The sequence below is a fragment of the Gorilla gorilla genome, chromosome X (genome assembly GCF_029281585.2).
Source record: "Gorilla gorilla gorilla isolate KB3781 chromosome X, NHGRI_mGorGor1-v2.1_pri, whole genome shotgun sequence".
Taxonomy (NCBI): domain Eukaryota; kingdom Metazoa; phylum Chordata; class Mammalia; order Primates; family Hominidae; genus Gorilla; species Gorilla gorilla.
Genome location: NC_073247.2, coordinates 59,593,884 through 59,610,149, shown reverse-complemented (window position 1 = coordinate 59,610,149; position 16,266 = coordinate 59,593,884). Strand labels below are relative to the sequence as shown.

Below are 16,266 nucleotides of genomic sequence, written 5' to 3'. Positions count from 1 at the left end.
TAGTTCTTCCACCTGCAGTCCAGTGGGCTCTTCCAAGGGAAAAAGGAACAACCCGTGTGGTGGGGAGTGGAGGGGCCGGACAGAAAGGGGCTTCCTGACTCATTCGTTTAAGGCGGCATTCATCTTCTAGGCTATAAAAGTGTACACATTAAGGGCAGAATTTTAACACAAAGCGACTACTTCCCTGTGTCTCAGTCTCCTCATCTGTAAAATGGGACTATTGACAGTACCTGCTTTTTAGGATTAAAACAGAATTAATTTATATAAAGCACATTGTACTATGTGCCTGACACATAAGATAAGAAAGCACTATGTAAGTTATAGTTACTAGTGTCCATGCATTCAATAAATGCTTTAATATGATACACATTTGTACACTCCAAAGAATAATTACACAGCAAATATCTATGTAACCGGCTGGGTGCAGTGGCTCACGCCTGTAATCCCAGCACTTTGGGAGGCCGAGTCGGGTGGATCACCTGAGGTCAGGAGTTCGAGACCAGCCTGGCCAATATGGTGAAACCCCCTCTCTACTAAAATGAGAAAAATTAGCCAGGCATGGTGGCACATGCCTGTAGTCCCAGCTACTCGGGAGGCTGAGGCAGGAGAATCACTTGAACTGGGGAGGCGAAGGTGGCAGTGAGCTGAGATTGCGCCATTACACTCCAGCCTGGGCAACAGAGCGAGACTCCGTCTCTAAATAAAAAAATAAAGCAGAAGAAATCTATGTAACCATTTCTTGAACAGCCGACGCGCACCTGCAATCCCAGCAGTTTTGGAGGCCAAGGCGGGAGGATCGCTTGAGGTCAGGAGTTTGAGACCGGCATGGGCAATACAGCAAGACACCATCTCTTAAAAAAAAAAAAAAAATTGACACCTGTCCAAGCAGACGTCCCCAGCAGAGCCAGCCAGCATGACCGAGCGCCGCGTCCCCTTCTCGCTCCTGCGGGACCCCAGCTGGGACCCCTTCCGCGACTGGTACCCGCACAGTCGCCTCTTTGACCAGGCCTTCGGGCTGGTCGCAGTGGTTCGGCACTAGCGGCTGGCCCGGCTACGTGCGTCCCCTGCCCCCGCCGCGGTCGAGAGCCCCGCGGTGGCCGCGCCCGCCTACAGCTACGCGCTCAGCCGGCAGCTCAGCAGCGGGGTCTCGGAGAATCGGCCCACAGCGGACCGCTGGCGCGTATCCCTGGACATCAACTACTTCGCCTCCGACGAGCTGACGGTCAAGACCAAGGATGGCATGGTGGAGATCACCAGCAAGCACGAGGAGCGGCAGGACGAGCATGGCTACATCTCCCGATGCTTCACCCGGAAATACACGCTGTCCCCCGGTGTGGACCCCACCAAGGTCTCCTCCTCCCTGTCCCCTGAGGGCACACTGACCGTGGAGGCCCCCATGCCCAAGCTAGCCACGCAGTCCAACGAGATCACCTTGAAGTCACGGGCCCAGCTTGGGGGCCTAGGAGCTGCGAAATCCGACCAGTCTGCAGCCAAGTAAAAGCCTTAGCCCGCATGCCCACCCCGGCCGCCGCCACTAGCCGTGCCCCCGCACCCACCTGTGTGTTCTTTTGATAGGTTTGTCTTCTGTTGTTCTCAAATAAAGTTCGAAGCAACCCAAAATTAAAAAAAAAATAGTTGGGCATGGTAGTGCACACCTGCAGTCCCAGCTACACAGGCTGAGGTCAGAGGATCACTTGAGCACAGGAATTCAACGCTACTGTGAGCTATGATCACGCCACTGCACTCCAGCCTGGGTGACAGAGCAAGACCCTGTCTCTAAAAATAATAATAATTGATAATATTTGATCTTTTTTCCATAGAGATATTGCACATATATTAGGTTTTTCCTACATACTTCGAATTCCATATACTACTGGAAAATGACATCGTTTTTCTTATTTTAGTTTGACTGTTTGCTGCAGGTATATATTTGGTAAATATTTCATCTGTTGCCAGGCTCTGGCCCACAAACGTCCCATTTGCACCCCCACCGCCACCCTCCCATACGACACTGTTATTGCCCCGCCCTGCGGCCTTAATCCCTCCAAAGCTGGGGGAAGAGAGGGGGGTTGTGTGCAGATGGCCCTTCAATCTCGAAAGAAAGATGTCGGAATCTGAAGGCGGGAAAGGTGAGAGAATCCTCCCATCCATGCAGACCCTTGGAGCAAGGTAGAGCCCCTCTGACCCACCCATTGCCCACCCAGACCCCACCCCCAGAGAGCCTCTAGGGGACAAGAACCACATCACCCTGTTCCCCATCCCAGCCAGCCCCAAACAGCCTCTCTGCCACCAGAGCCCTAACGCTCAGCCTGACCCAGATACCACCCCCCATGGCCTCTCAGCCTCATCCACAGCCTTAGTTCCCAAAGGAAACCCAACCTCAATCCTGGCTCTGACCCCTATCCAAACGCCCACCTGAAACCTAACACAAACTCTACCAGCCAGAAGGCAAACCCCTGTTAGAGTCTAAACCCCAGCCCAGATACAGACCTAAAGTGACCTAACCTCAACCTCAACCCCGGGATGTCAATACTGTTAGTGATTGCAGTCTCTGACTTTCAGAAAGTGCACAGACCCTTAAAAAAAAAAAAAAAAAAAAAAGAGAGAGAGAAAGAGAGAGAACACATACTTGATGGTGGTAGTAAGCCATGAGGGCTCTAGAGTTAGACTGAGTGTGACTCCCCATTCAGCCACTTCAGCAAGTCACTTAACTTTTTCTTCTCAATTTTCTCATCTGCAAAATGGGAATAACACTATGTGCCAGGCATTCTTTTGATTCCGAACTTATTTAATCCTCATAACACCGCTATATTTTAGGTACTGTTATTATCATCCTTATTATACAGATAAGGAAACTGAGGCTCAAAGAGATTACATAATTTGCCCAAGGCAACACATAGCTACCAAGTGGTAAAGTCAGGATTTAAACTCAGGCAGCTTGTTTCATCCAAAGCTGGGAATCTTAACCAGGCCAATCTACCGCCCTCTGAGGCTGAAACGAGACCATGGGAACTGGGAGTGGCCTTAGCTGAAAACCCCAATGCAAAATTCAAGTCCCACTCAAAACTCAACTTCGACCCTAACCTGTATCCTAATTCTAATTCCAATTCAAAATACCCAGTCCTAACCCTTAGACAAAACTCCACTCCTACCTATGTCTAAACCCATCCCCACCCTAACCCAAAACCCACCACTCAAATTAAACCTTAAATTCGCCCACCCCATGGCAATTTAAACTCTACCCCCAACTTAAACACCAAACCCTACTTCACTTGGAAATGTCATCTCACCTTCACTCCCCTATAAACTCTCACTCTAGCCCTAATCTTAATTCGAACACTCTTACTTCCCAGTCCTTAACCCAGCTACTCCCAGTTCTCCCTAATTTTCCATGCTCTTCTCTCCTTCCTTCAAACAGAGGGACAGGATCAGGTAGGAAGCAGCCACAATTGCCCCAATGCCCTGTCCCTCCCTGACACAGTTTCTCCATATAGACACCACCCCAGAGCCCAGTCCAGCCAATGGGGCAGGCCCTGGTCCCGAATGGGGGCTGTGCCCCGGGCCCCCAGCTGTGGAAGGTGAAAGCAGTGGGGCATCAGGCCTAGGGACCCCTAAGCGAAGAAACCAGCACAGCAAGCACAAGACAGTGGCAGTGGCCAGTGCCCAGCGGTCACCTCGGGCACTCTTCTGCCTCACCCTGGCCAATCCTCTGCGACGGTCCTGCATCAGCATCGTGGAGTGGAAGCATCCTGGAAGGCAGGGGCAGGGCCCAGGGGTAAGGGTCATCAGGGTACCAGGAGTAAAGAATTGGGTCAGGGCTGGAATAGAGGAGGGCTGAGATCATCAAGGTCAAGAGTCAAGAACTGGGTTGGGGGGCAGGTTCAGAAAGGCAAAGGTCACCAGGGTTCAAGAGTCAAGGACTGAATCACAGCAAGAGTTGGGGATGGTTAAGGTTTCCAGGAGGGACAAACTCAAGGCCTTGTCAGGGCAGGGGTCGAGAATGCCAGGACCTGTCACCTTGGGCGTCAAGGGTCAGCACTGGGTGGGAGGTTCCCAAGGGAGTAGGGGGGTTCCAATGCCACTCTGCCAGGGTCCTTGACTGTGTCCACCTGAGGCCCTTCGACATCCTCATCCTGCTGACCATCTTTGCCAACTGCGTGGCCCTGGGAGTTTACATCCCCTTCCCTGAGGACGACTCCAACACTGCCAACCACAACCTGGTAAGGCCCGCCCCGCCCCAGCCAGTTCCCAGCCAAATAGAGCCCCAGTAGAGCTCACTCCTTCCAGCCAGACCCCGCCCCCTCTCTGACCCGGATGGCCCTGCCTGGCTCAGCCCCACCCTCGGTCCTGACTATGCTCCCCACGCCCCCGTCAAACCTCGCCTTCAAATAATTCCCCGACTTCCCGACCCGCCCCCCGGTCCCACCCCCAGGAGCAGGTGGAGTACGTATTCCTGGTGATTTTCACTGTGGAGACGGTGCTCAAGATCGTGGCCTACGGGCTGGTGCTCCACCCCAGCGCCTACATCCGCAATGGCTGGAACCTGCTCGACTTCATCATCGTCGTGGTCGGGTGCGCGTCTGCGGGAGGCACCCCACCCTAGTCGCCTTCCTACCCTCAGGCCCGCTGAATTCTGGGCTCAGGAAAGCGACTCTTTCAGACCGCCCCCATTCGGCAGCCAGAATCAGGAATATTATTAAAACCCATTTCTATTTCTAGTTACAGGGACTTGTGCTTTTCTGAGAAGGTTAGGGTGGAGGGGGGAATCCCAAGGCCTGACCTCCGCCTCCCTGCCCGGTGCTCCCCCATCAGGCTGTTCAGCGTTCTGCTGGAGCAGGGCCCCGGACGGCCAGGCGACGCCCCGCACACCGGGGGAAAGCCAGGAGGCTTCGATGTGAAGGCATTGAGGGCGTTTCGGGTGCTGCGGCCACTGAGGCTGGTGTCTGGGGTCCCGAGTGAGTGGCACATCCCCCGAGGTCGGAGGTGGAGGGTGGGGGTGGGGCTGAGCTGACCCCGCCCTTATTTCTGCCTCCCTCTCCCTCCCCGCAGGCCTGCACATAGTGCTCAATTCCATCATGAAGGCTCTGGTGCCGCTGCTGCACATTGCACTGCTCGTGCTCTTCGTCATCATCATTTATGCCATCATTGGGCTCGAGCTGTTCCTTGGACGAATGCACAAGACGTGCTACTTCCTGGGATCCGGTTAGTCGGCCCGCCCCTCCTAGGCAGAACATGCCCCCTCCTTCGGTTCCTAGATCCAATGCTGCACTCAGGGAAACCCACTGAAATGCACAAGATTCGGCCCCCAGGCTCAGGTTCCATCCTCAGATAACCAAGTCCCACCCATATATTCAAGACTCTGCCCTAAATCAGACTACAACCCCACCTCGCTAATAGCTCCGCCCCATCACGAGACTGTACCCACAGGCTAAGGTCCTGCCCCGCACTTAAGACTTAAGTGCAAGTGCCCCGCACTTAAGACTTAAGTGCAAGTGCCCCGCACTTAAGACTTAAGTGCAAGTGCCCCGCACTTAAGACTTAAGTGCAAGTGCCCCGCACTTAAGACTTAAGTGCAAGTGCCCCGCACTTAAGACTTAAGTGCAAGTGCCCCGCACTTAAGACTTAAGTGCAAGTGCCCCGCACTTAAGACTTAAGTGCAAGTGCCCCGCACTTAAGACTTAAGTGCAAGTGCCCCGCACTTAAGACTTAAGTGCAAGTGCCCCGCACTTAAGACTTAAGTGCAAGTGCCCCGCACTTAAGACAAGACTCTGCGCCTGTAATCCCAGCACTATGGGAGGCCGAGGCGGGCGGATCACGAGGTCAGGAGATCGAGACCATCCTGGTTAACACGGTGAAACCCCGCCTCTACTAAAAAAATACAAAAAATTAGCTGGGCGTGGTGGCGGGCGCCTGTAGTCCCAGCTACTCGGGAGGCTGAGGCAGGAGAATGGCGTGAACCTGAGGCTGAGGCAGGAGAATGGCGTGAACCCAGGAGGCGGAGCTTGCAGTGAGCCGAGATGCGCCACTGCACTCCAGCCTGGGCGACAGAGCGAGACTCCGTCTCAAAAACAAAACAAAACAAAACAAAAACTCTGCGCCTTGGCTTACACCTGTATTCCCGGCATTTGGGAGGCCGAGGCGGGAGGATCACTTACGCCCAGGAGTTTGCGACCAGCCTGTGCAAAACAGTGAGATCCAGTCTCCAAAAAATAATAATAATAACAAAAACAATTTTAAAAAACTTTATCCTCAGCTGGGCGCCGTGGCTCACGCCTGTAATCCCAGCACTTTGGGAGGCCGAGGCAGATGGATCACTTGAGGTCAGGAGTTCGAGACCAGCCTGGCCAACATAGTGAAACCCCATCTCTACTAAAAATACAAAGTTGAGCCGGGCGTGGTGGTGCATGTCTGTAATCCCAGCTACTCGGAAGGCTGCGGCATGAGAATCACTTGAGCCTGGGAGATGGAGGTTGCAGGGAGCTGAGATCGGATCGCACCACTCACTGCACTCCAGCCTGGGCGACGGAGTGAGACTCGGTCTCAAAAACAAAACAAAAACAAAAACAAAAACAAACCAAAAAAAAGCTTTATTCTCCACGACTGGTCTCATACACTCAGACCATTTACCCAGACTCCAGCCCATGCCTTGCCCCTCCCCTATTTTCAAGAGACCCGTCCAAATTCACAAGACTCCGCCCCCAGGCTCTTGCCTCATTGTTATTTACAAGACTCCACGCCAGGATTTAAATCCCTGTTGGTGGGATCCCTAGCTTCCCAGTGGTTCAGAATACGGAGCTCGCAGGGTTCTGCCCTAGAAGTGGAGCTAAGTGTTGCCTTAGAAAAATCTAGGACTGGCCGGGCACGGTGGCTCACGCCTGTAATCCCAGCACTTTGGGAGGCCGAGGCGGGAGGATCACAAGGTCAGGAGTTAGAGACCAACCTGACCAATATGGTGAAACCCCCGTCTCTACTAAAAATACAAAAAAAAATTAGCCAGGCGTTGTGGCACACGCCGGTAATCCCAGCTACTCAGGAGGCTGAGGCAGGAGAATTGCTTGAACCCGGGAGGCGGAAGTTGTGGTGAGCCGAGATCGTGCCACTGCACTCCAGCCTGGGCGACAGAGGGAGACCCCGTCTCAAAAAAAAAAAGAAAGAGAGAAAGAAAGAAAGAAAGAGAGAGAGAGAGAGAGAGAGAAAGAAAGAAAGAAAGAAAGAAAGAAAGAAAGAAAGAAAGAAAGAAAGAAAGAAAGAAAGAAAAGAAAGAAGAGAAAGAAAAATCTAGGACCCAAGTCGAGCTTCCTAAGTGGGCGGGGCTTCAGGGTGGCAGCGACTGAGAGTGGGCCTGCTTCGAAGCCCCAAGCTCCAGTCTTCCTGCAGACATGGAAGCAGAAGAGGACCCATCGCCCTGTGCGTCTTCGGGATCGGGGCGTGCGTGCACGCTGAACCAGACTGAGTGCCGCGGGCGCTGGCCAGGGCCCAATGGAGGCATCACCAACTTTGACAACTTCTTCTTCGCCATGCTGACAGTCTTCCAGTGCATCACCATGGAAGGCTGGACCGATGTGCTCTACTGGGTGAGGTGGACTGTGGGCACAGAGCTCAAAGGCTGCACCTGCCTTTCCTCCCTGACACTCACGCAGGAGTGTCTGCCTGCCCTGAGGGATGCATGCCTTTTCTCTCCCCAGATGCAAGATGCCATGGGGTATGAACTGCCCTGGGTGTACTTTGTGAGCCTTGTCATCTTTGGGTCCTTCTTCGTCCTCAACCTTGTGCTTGGCGTCCTGAGTGGGTGAGGGACCTAGACACCCCCTGCTTCCCACCCCTCAGCCACTGCCCACTTCTTTGTGCCTGGCAAACTCCTAGACATCCTTCAAAACCCATCTGAAATACTCCTTCAATCATGAGCATCTATTGTATGTGAGGCACCATTTTAGGAATGGAACAAAAGACAAAAATCTCTGCCTTCCTGGTTTTACATTCTGATGGGGAGAGACAGAAAGTAGCAACATATGCAATAAAATAAGTGTGTGCATTTATATATTGGCACACACATATATATAGTGTTTTATATGGAATGTGTACTGTGGAAAGAAAGGAAAGATAAAAGATAAGAATGGAGAGATCTTGTGATTATAAATAGGGATGTCAGGAAAGGCTGTCTTGACAAGGTGTTATTTGAGTAAAAATGTGAAAGAGGCCAGGTGCAGTGGCTCATGCCTGTAATCCCAGCACTATGGGAGGCCAAGGCAGGAGGATGGCTTGAGGTCAGGAGTTCGAGACCAGCCTGGGCAACATAGTGAGACCTCATCTCTACAAAAGATGAACAAAAATAGCTGGGCATGTTGGTGCACACCTGTAGTCCTAGCTACTCAGGAAGCTGAGGTGGAAGGATCGCTTGAGCCCAGGAGGTCGAGGCTGCGGTGAGCTATGATCACACCACTGCACTCCACCCTGAGTGATAGAGTGAGACCCTGTATCTGGGGAAAAGAAAAAAAAAGAGATGAGGTGGGTGCACCATGTGGTTATCTGAGGGAAAAGCATTCCAAGCAAAGAGAATGGTCAGTGCAAAGGCCCTGAGGCTAGAATGTGTTTGGCATATTCAAAGAGTAGCTAGGAGGCTAGTGTGGCTGGAGTGATGAAAGCAAGGTGTTCAGATTGGCTCTTCCCCCTAGCCCTCTATCCTCCTCCCTCAGGGAGTTCTCCAAGGAGAGAGAGAAAGCGAAAGCTCGCGGGGACTTCCAGAAGCAGCGGGAGAAGCAGCAGATGGAGGAAGACCTGCGGGGCTACCTGGACTGGATCACTCAAGCTGAAGAGCTGGACATGGAGGACCCCTCCGCCGATGGCAACCTTGGTTCTATGGCTGAAGAGGGCCGGGCGGGCCATCGTAGGCAACTCCAATCTGGCCCATTCCCTGCATGCCTTAGATGTGGTCTGCCCTCCTGAGACCCACCCAGGCCTGATCTGCAACAACTCTAGCCCCAGCCCCCAAGTTATGGCTCAAAATGCAGAACCAAGACCAGCCTCAGCTATAAAGACTCCAAATGACACCCCTACCCTAGACATGGCCCTAACCCTGCCCCAGTATGTCCTCCCTAATTGTCCTTTCTCTCCCTGCAGGGCCACAGCTGGCCGAGCTGACCAATAGGAGGCGTGGACGTCTGCGCTGGTTCAGTCATTCTACTCGCTCCACACACTCCACCAGCAGCCATGGTGGGGGTCCAGCCAGGCTGGGGTGGGGGTGGGTAGGCAGAGGTGAAAGCCAAAGATTGGACCTCGGGGTCTTCAGGTCCTGACCACTATCCCCACCTTGCCTACAGCCAGCCTCCCAGCCAGTGACACCGGTTCCATGACAGAGACCCAAGGCGATGAGGATGAGGAGGAGGGGGCTCTGGCCAGCTGTACACGCTGCCTGTGAGGGCCCCCAGCCCCTGACCCAGCCCAGAAGCCAGTCCAAACCCTGACTCAAGTCCTTTCTTTAGCCTCAAGCCTCGATCTCAGTCCTTGACCTCTGGCCCCAGTCACTGACACCCCTTCTGCCCTTTACGACACATACCTCCCATCCCCCTTCTTTTTCAGAAACAAGATCATGAAAACCAGAGTCTGGTGAGTTGGGAAAGTTGTGCGAATCCTTGACTCCATAACTTTGAAACCCCCCCACCTCCAAGCCCTCATGACCTTTGGGATCCCCCACCTGAGCCCCCCAGGGCAGGCTTAGGTAGGTGATCTCAGCCTGTGGGCTCCCCTTCCCCCAGCCGCCGCCTCCGCCGAGCCAACCGGGTCCTTCGGGCACGCTGCCGTCGGGCGGTGAAGTCCAATGCCTGCTACTGGGCTGTGCTGTTGCTCGTCTTCCTCAACACGTTGACCATCGCCTCTGAGCACCACGGGCAGCCTGTGTGGCTCACCCAGATCCAGGGTACACCCCCAGCCTGCCAGTCGTCTCCCCCAGCCTCCTATTCCTTCTACCCCAGAAGCTTAAATCCAAAACCTTTAGGGCGCCTCAGCCCCCAAGACACTGCCTTCCCCCCTACCCAAATAAATCCAGAGCCCTTAGCCTGTCCCATCCCACCTTGTAGCTTACACAGGTAGCACTTGCTGTGTGCCTCAAGCTCCTTTCTCAGCACCTTTCTTTATGTGTACTGACAATTTCTTCACCACAACCTTATGCGAATTAAATACTAAGGCACAGAACACTGAGCACCAAGGCACTGAGGGGTTAAGCGACTAATCTCGGGACCCAGCTAGTGAGTGGCAGAGCCAGAATTAGAACCCAGGCAGCCTGGCTCCAGAATCCAGGCTCTTATCATCACACTGTCTGGAAAAGTTCTCCACATCTACAAAATGGAGATGATAGATAGTAGTATCCACTTCATGAAGCAGCGAAGAGGAGTAAATGATGTAAAGTGAAAAGTGCTTAGGACATTGTATGGCCCACCATATAGCTAACACTTTATAAGTGTCAGCTCTTACTATTATTCATTATAATCTCAGCCCCAGCCTGAATACCGAGCACATTTCTAACCCATAACCCACAAACCAGCCCCAGTCCCAAAGAAACCCTAGACTCTAACTCTACTTGTGAATTTGGGTCTTCTGGACTCATAGACACTGACTCTGGCCCCCACCCCGAATCTGCCCCTCATCCCCATCTCCAAGCCCCTCAAAACTTCACCTACTCTGACCTACAAACTCACCCCAATCCCTAGCCCTAAGCCTTCCCTCAGCCAGCACCTGGACTGATACCAGCTACCATGGGTCACCCCATGGTCCCTAGTTACCTCCCCACATGTCACCACAGAAACTGGCCAGCCCGATCATCCCTGCCTCTCTCCCCACAGAGTATGCCAACAAAGTGTTGCTCTGTCTGTTCACGGTGGAGATGCTTCTCAAGTTGTACGGTCTGGGCCCCTCTGCCTATGTCTCTTCCTTCTTCAATCGCTTTGACTGCTTTGTGGTCTGTGGGGGCATCCTAGAGACCACTTTGGTGGAGGTGGGCGCCATGCAGCCCTTGGGCATCTCAGTGCTCCGATGTGTGCGCCTCCTCAGGATCTTTAAGGTCACCAGGTTTGTATTAGGGGAGGGGGAAGACCAGGGCCCCAAACACAGCCTCAACACCCCCACCCAAGCTCCAATGATAACTTCATCTGCTTCACCATTCATTGAGCAGACATCCATTGAGTGCCTGCTGTGTGCCAGGCACCCTACCAAGCCCTAGGGAAACACCAGGAATCAAAGCAGACACAAGTTCCTGTCTTCATCCACTGGGGAGAATGTCTACTCCATTTCCAATGCCTTCCTCAACCTCAAATCCTGCTCTAACGTTTTTCCTCAACCCTGTCTCCGATTTCAATGCCATACTCATTCCCAGCCCAAACCCCATCCCAACCCCCAACCACAATACCATCTCTGATCCCAACCCCCAACCACAGGTCACCTATGAGCCCATTTACAATGCTAACACCCATTCCCAAGCCCAACCCCATCTCCCACCTCATCCCTAACTCCCAGCCCCATCCCTGTCACTAACCACCAACCATAATACCATCCTCAATCCCCAAAGAGAACTCCCACGTCCCTAACCCTTAACCATCACCCTATCTTCAACTGCAACTCCATTTCCAGCCTCAGCCCCAGTCTCATCCCATCCCCTCCTCTATCCCAGTCCTCAACCACAACTTATCCTTAACTCCATCTCCAACCCCAAATACATCACAACCCCATCCCCAACACCAGGCCCAGTCCCAAGCTGAAACCCAATTCTAGCTTCACCAACTTCCATTAAACCTCCATCCTAGGCTGGACGCGGTGGCTCACGCCTGTAATCCCAGCACTTTGGGAGGCTGAGGCGGGTGGATCACAAGGTCAGGAGTTCAAGACCAGCCTGGCCAATGTAGTGAAACCCCGTCTCTACTAAAAATACAAAAAAAATTAGCCGGGAGTGGTGGCAAGTGACTGTAGTCCCAGCTACTCGGGAGGCTGAGGCAGGAGAATCGCTTGAACCTGGAAGGTGGAGGTTGCAGTGAGACGAGATTGTGCCACTGCACTCCAGCTTGGGCAACACAGTGAGACTTCATCTCAAAAAAAAAAAAAAAAAGATAAGAAAAAAAAAACTCCATCCTAACCTCATCTCCCAGTCTCCCATTATACCCCTACCACCAACCCTAACCCCAAACTCTCAACTTTCCCCTACCTCTTTACTTCTTTTTTTTTTTTTTTTTTTTTTTTGAGACAGAGTCTCTGTCTATCGCCCAGGCTGGAGTGCAGTGCAATCCTGGCTCACTGCAAGCTCCGCCTCCTGGGTTCACGCCATTCTTCTGCCTCAGCCTCCTGAGTAGCTGGGACTACAGGCACCTGCCACCATGCCTGGCTAATTTTTTTTTAGTAGAGACGGGGTTTCACTGTGTTAGCCAGGATGGTCTCAATCTCCTGACCTCATGACCCACACGCCTCGGCCTCCCAAAGTGCTGGGATTACAGGCATGAGCCACCACAGGGCCCAGCTTCCCCCACTTCTTACTCTCATCTCACCCCAACTCCAAAATCATTTCTAACCCTGACACCAAAGCCTATTTGAGCCCAACCTGCCGAGGTGCATCTCAAGCTGGAGCCCTGCCCTGGCTCCTGATGCTCCAGCCATGTCCAGTGGACATGGCATTGACCCTGCCCCCTCCCATTTCTGCTGCAGACACTGGGCTTCTCTGAGCAATCTGGTGGCATCCCTGCTCAATTCAATGAAATCCATCGCATCCTTGCTGCTTCTCCTCTTCCTCTTCATCATTATCTTCTCCCTGCTTGGCATGCAGCTGTTTGGGGGCAAGTTCAACTTTGACCAGACCCACACCAAGCGAAGCACCTTTGACACGTTCCCCCAGGCCCTCCTCACTGTCTTTCAGGTAGGATCTGGAGACCATGGGATGGGTGGGTCGGGGAGACCCTGGAGTTGGAGGGGGTCCAAGAGCTCCACAGTGACTTCCCACCCCCAGATCCTGACAGGCGAGGACTGGAACGTGGTCATGTATGATGGTATCATGGCATATGGTGGTCCCTTCTTCCCAGGAATGTTGGTGTGCATCTATTTCATCATTCTCTTCATCTGTGGCAACTGTATCCTTGGAGCTTTGTGGGGCTGGATGATGGTGGAGTCGGGGTGGGTAAGGGGAACTGGGTGGTCTATAGGCAGGGTGCTTCTCCATCCTTTGCAGCCTAAGCTCATCCCAGACATCCTGTTGAACGTGTTTCTTGCCATTGCTGTGGACAACCTGGCCAGTGGAGATGCAGGCACTGCCAAGGACAAGGGCGGGTGAGATCTGGCTCCACCCCTAACACAGTCTCTCTCTGGGATCCCTGACTGGGAACCCCTCAGACACCCCCACCACCAGAGATGCTTCTAGTCACCCTGGTAATCCCCATCTCCAGATACCATCTGCCAGTCCTCATTCATTCAACATGCATCTATTGAGTGCCTACTGTGTGCCAGGTCCTGTTCTAGATGCTGAGGAGACAACAGGGGTCAAGGCAGACAAGAGTCCTTGCCTTCATGGAACTAACATTCTAGTTGAGGAAGGCAAGAAAAATAAAACAAATGAATATATAATATATGTTAATAATATGTAATAAAGAGAAAACAGAATGAAAGGATAGCAAGAAATGAAGATTGCTCTTTGGGGTTAAGGTCAGCAAGGAAGGTCTCTGTGAGGAAGTGACATTTCACCAGAGACCTGAATGAAGTGAGGGAGTGAGCCATGCAAATATCTGGGGGAAGAGTATTCAAGGAAGGGGAGTGGCAAGTGCAAAGGTCCTGGGGCGCTAATGTTCTTAGCACTTTTTTTTTTTATTCTGATATGGAGTTTCACTCTTGTCATCCAGGCTGGAGTGCAGTGGTGCTATCTCAGCTCACTGCAACCTCCGCCACCCAGGTTCAAGCAATTCTCCTGCCTCAACCTCCTGAGTAGCTGGGATTACAGACGTACACCACCACGCTCAGCTAAATTTTTTTGTATTTTTAGTAGAGATGGGGTTTCACCATGTTGGCAAGGCTGGTCTTGAACTCCTAACCTCAGGTGATCCACCCGCCTCAGCCTCCCAAAGTGCTGAGATTACAGGCATGAGCCACCACACCTGACCACATTCTTAGCACTTTCAAAAAATACCAGCGATGCCCGGGCGCAGTGGCTCACGCCTGTAATCCCAGCACTTTGGAAGGCCGAGGAGGGTGGATCACCTGAGCTTAGGAGTTCGAGGCCAGCCTGGCCAATATGGTGAAACCCTGTCTCTACTAAAAATACAAAAGAAAATTAGCTGGACAAGCTCGCTTGAACCCAGGAGGCGGAGGTTGCAGTGAGCCAATATTGCACCACTGCCCTCTAGCCTGAGCAATAGAGTGAGACTCCGTCTCAAAAAAATAAAAACAGTGAGGCTGGAATGGAGTGAGGAAGGAGGAGAGTGGTATGGAGTGAAGGTCAGTGGAGGAAATGGAGGGCCAGATTGAGGGCATTCTGGGCCAGGGTGAGGACTGTAGTTTTTCCTGAATTAAGGAGTCGTGGGAGGGTTGTGGGCAGAGTTGGGATATCCCAGACAGGGTTTAACAGGCTCCCTCTGGCTGCTTTGAGAATGGACTGTTGGGAGGGGCGGTGGGGAAGAGCGGAAGCAAGAAAGTTCTATGGGACCCAAGAAAGGTCTGTTCTGACTGTAGTGATCCCCCTTAGCCCATCTGCAGCAATCACCCCTATTTCCTTGCACAGGGAGAAGAGCAATGAGAAGGATCTCCCACAGGAGAATGAAGGCCTGGTGAGTTAGATGCCTGGGCACTGTCTACACCTCCCACTCCCACCACTACCTGTCTATGTGTGCATATCTGTTTTTTTGTTGTTGTTGTTTTATTTTGAGATAGAGTCTCACTCTGTCACCCAGGCTGGAGTGCAGTTGTGCCATCTCGGCTCACTGCAACCTCTGCCTCCTGGGTCCAAGAGATTCTCCTGCCTCAGCCTCCCAAGTAGCTGGGATTTACAGGCATGCGCCACCACACTTGGCTAATTTTTGTTATTTTTGAAAGAGACAGGGTTTCACCATGTTGGCCAGGCTGGTCTCGAACTCCTGACCTCAAGTGATCCACCTGCCTCAGCCTCCCAAAGTGCTGGGATTACAGGCATGAGCCACTGCGCCCAGCCATATGTGCATGTCTTTAACCTTCATCCTCTGCCTATTCTTTCCCCTATTATTACATTTCTTCCATGTCTCCCCTGTGTCCATTCCCTGTGTCTCCCTCACCATTGATGACTCCCGTCTTCCTGTCCTCAGGTGCCTGGTGTGGAGAAAGAGGAAGAGGAGGGTGCAAGGAGGGAAGGAGCAGGCAAGTGGGCAGGGCCAGGTGGAGCAGGTGTGGGACCTTGGGGAAAGAGCTCAGGCAGACAGCTCCTGACCCCTGAGACCCTCCTCTCCAGAGATCAGCCTTTTCCAAGATCATCCTGAAAATAACAGACTTGGTATGTGGTCAGCAACATTTGGGAACATTGAGGTTAAAGAAGGGAAATGCAGCCTGGGCAACATAGCAAGACCCCATCTCTAAAAAAGAAATTAATTAGCCAAGCATTATGATGCAAGCCTGTAGTCCCAGCTACTCAGGAGGCTAAGGTAGGAGGATTGCTTGAGCCCAGAAGTTCAAGTTTGCAGTGAGCCATGATGGCACCACTGAAGTCCAGCCTGGGGGAGCAGAGTAAGACCCTATCTTTAAAGAAAAGCAAGAAGAAGAGAAACACGTTTTGTTTACTGCTGAACTTCTCAGAGCCTTTATTATAAAATAGTCTGTATATACAACATTCTTTCAACACACATTTACTGAGCTCCTACTGTGTCCCAGGCACTGTTCTAAGTGCTGTGGACATAGCAGCATACAAAACAGACTAAAATACCTTCCTGGAGGAGCTGACATTCTAGCAGGGAAATGGGAAGAATTGACCATGTGGCAAACACTGTTCTGGGTGCTTTACATCAACTTGCTCAATTAATTTTTTTTTGCTTTTCTCTGGTGCCAGACATGGAGGAGGAGGAGGAGGAGGAAGAAGAGGAAGAAGAGGAAGAGGGTGCAGGGGGTGTGGAACTCCTGCAGGAAGTTGTACCCAAGGAGAAGGTGGTACCCATCCCTGAGGGCAGTGCCTTCTTCTGCCTCAGCCAAACCAACCCGTGAGTGCCGGAAGTGGCAGGGGGTGAGGCAGGAGGGGCTAGGGCAGGTGGAGGAGCATGGAGCAGCCAAGGTGGGAGTGGGGGCATGGGT

General features: G+C 52.5%; 1 protein-coding gene and 1 pseudogene across 1 annotated transcript in view; both read left to right on the top strand.

The window, feature by feature from the left end:
* Positions 1-913: 913 nt before the first annotated feature.
* Positions 914-1,685, top strand: LOC101130650 (heat shock protein beta-1-like; annotated as a pseudogene).
* Positions 1,686-2,104: 419 nt separating this feature from the next.
* The window catches only part of CACNA1F (calcium voltage-gated channel subunit alpha1 F), a 28,671-nt gene continuing 14,509 nt past the window's right edge, over positions 2,105-16,266 (top strand). Inside the window, exons 1-20 of the mRNA XM_055375765.2 lie at positions 2,105-2,169; positions 3,730-3,744; positions 4,115-4,220; positions 4,433-4,572; positions 4,813-4,955; positions 5,050-5,202; positions 7,378-7,574; positions 7,686-7,789; positions 8,694-8,884; positions 9,118-9,210; positions 9,318-9,411; positions 9,577-9,603; positions 9,753-9,913; positions 10,836-11,061; positions 12,682-12,889; positions 12,980-13,100; positions 13,215-13,296; positions 14,738-14,783; positions 15,294-15,345; positions 16,028-16,175. Coding sequence (XP_055231740.1) covers positions 2,105-2,169; positions 3,730-3,744; positions 4,115-4,220; positions 4,433-4,572; positions 4,813-4,955; positions 5,050-5,202; positions 7,378-7,574; positions 7,686-7,789; positions 8,694-8,884; positions 9,118-9,210; positions 9,318-9,411; positions 9,577-9,603; positions 9,753-9,913; positions 10,836-11,061; positions 12,682-12,889; positions 12,980-13,100; positions 13,215-13,296; positions 14,738-14,783; positions 15,294-15,345; positions 16,028-16,175 — 2,372 coding nt within the window. The remainder of the gene's footprint in view (positions 2,170-3,729; positions 3,745-4,114; positions 4,221-4,432; positions 4,573-4,812; positions 4,956-5,049; positions 5,203-7,377; positions 7,575-7,685; positions 7,790-8,693; positions 8,885-9,117; positions 9,211-9,317; positions 9,412-9,576; positions 9,604-9,752; positions 9,914-10,835; positions 11,062-12,681; positions 12,890-12,979; positions 13,101-13,214; positions 13,297-14,737; positions 14,784-15,293; positions 15,346-16,027; positions 16,176-16,266) is intronic.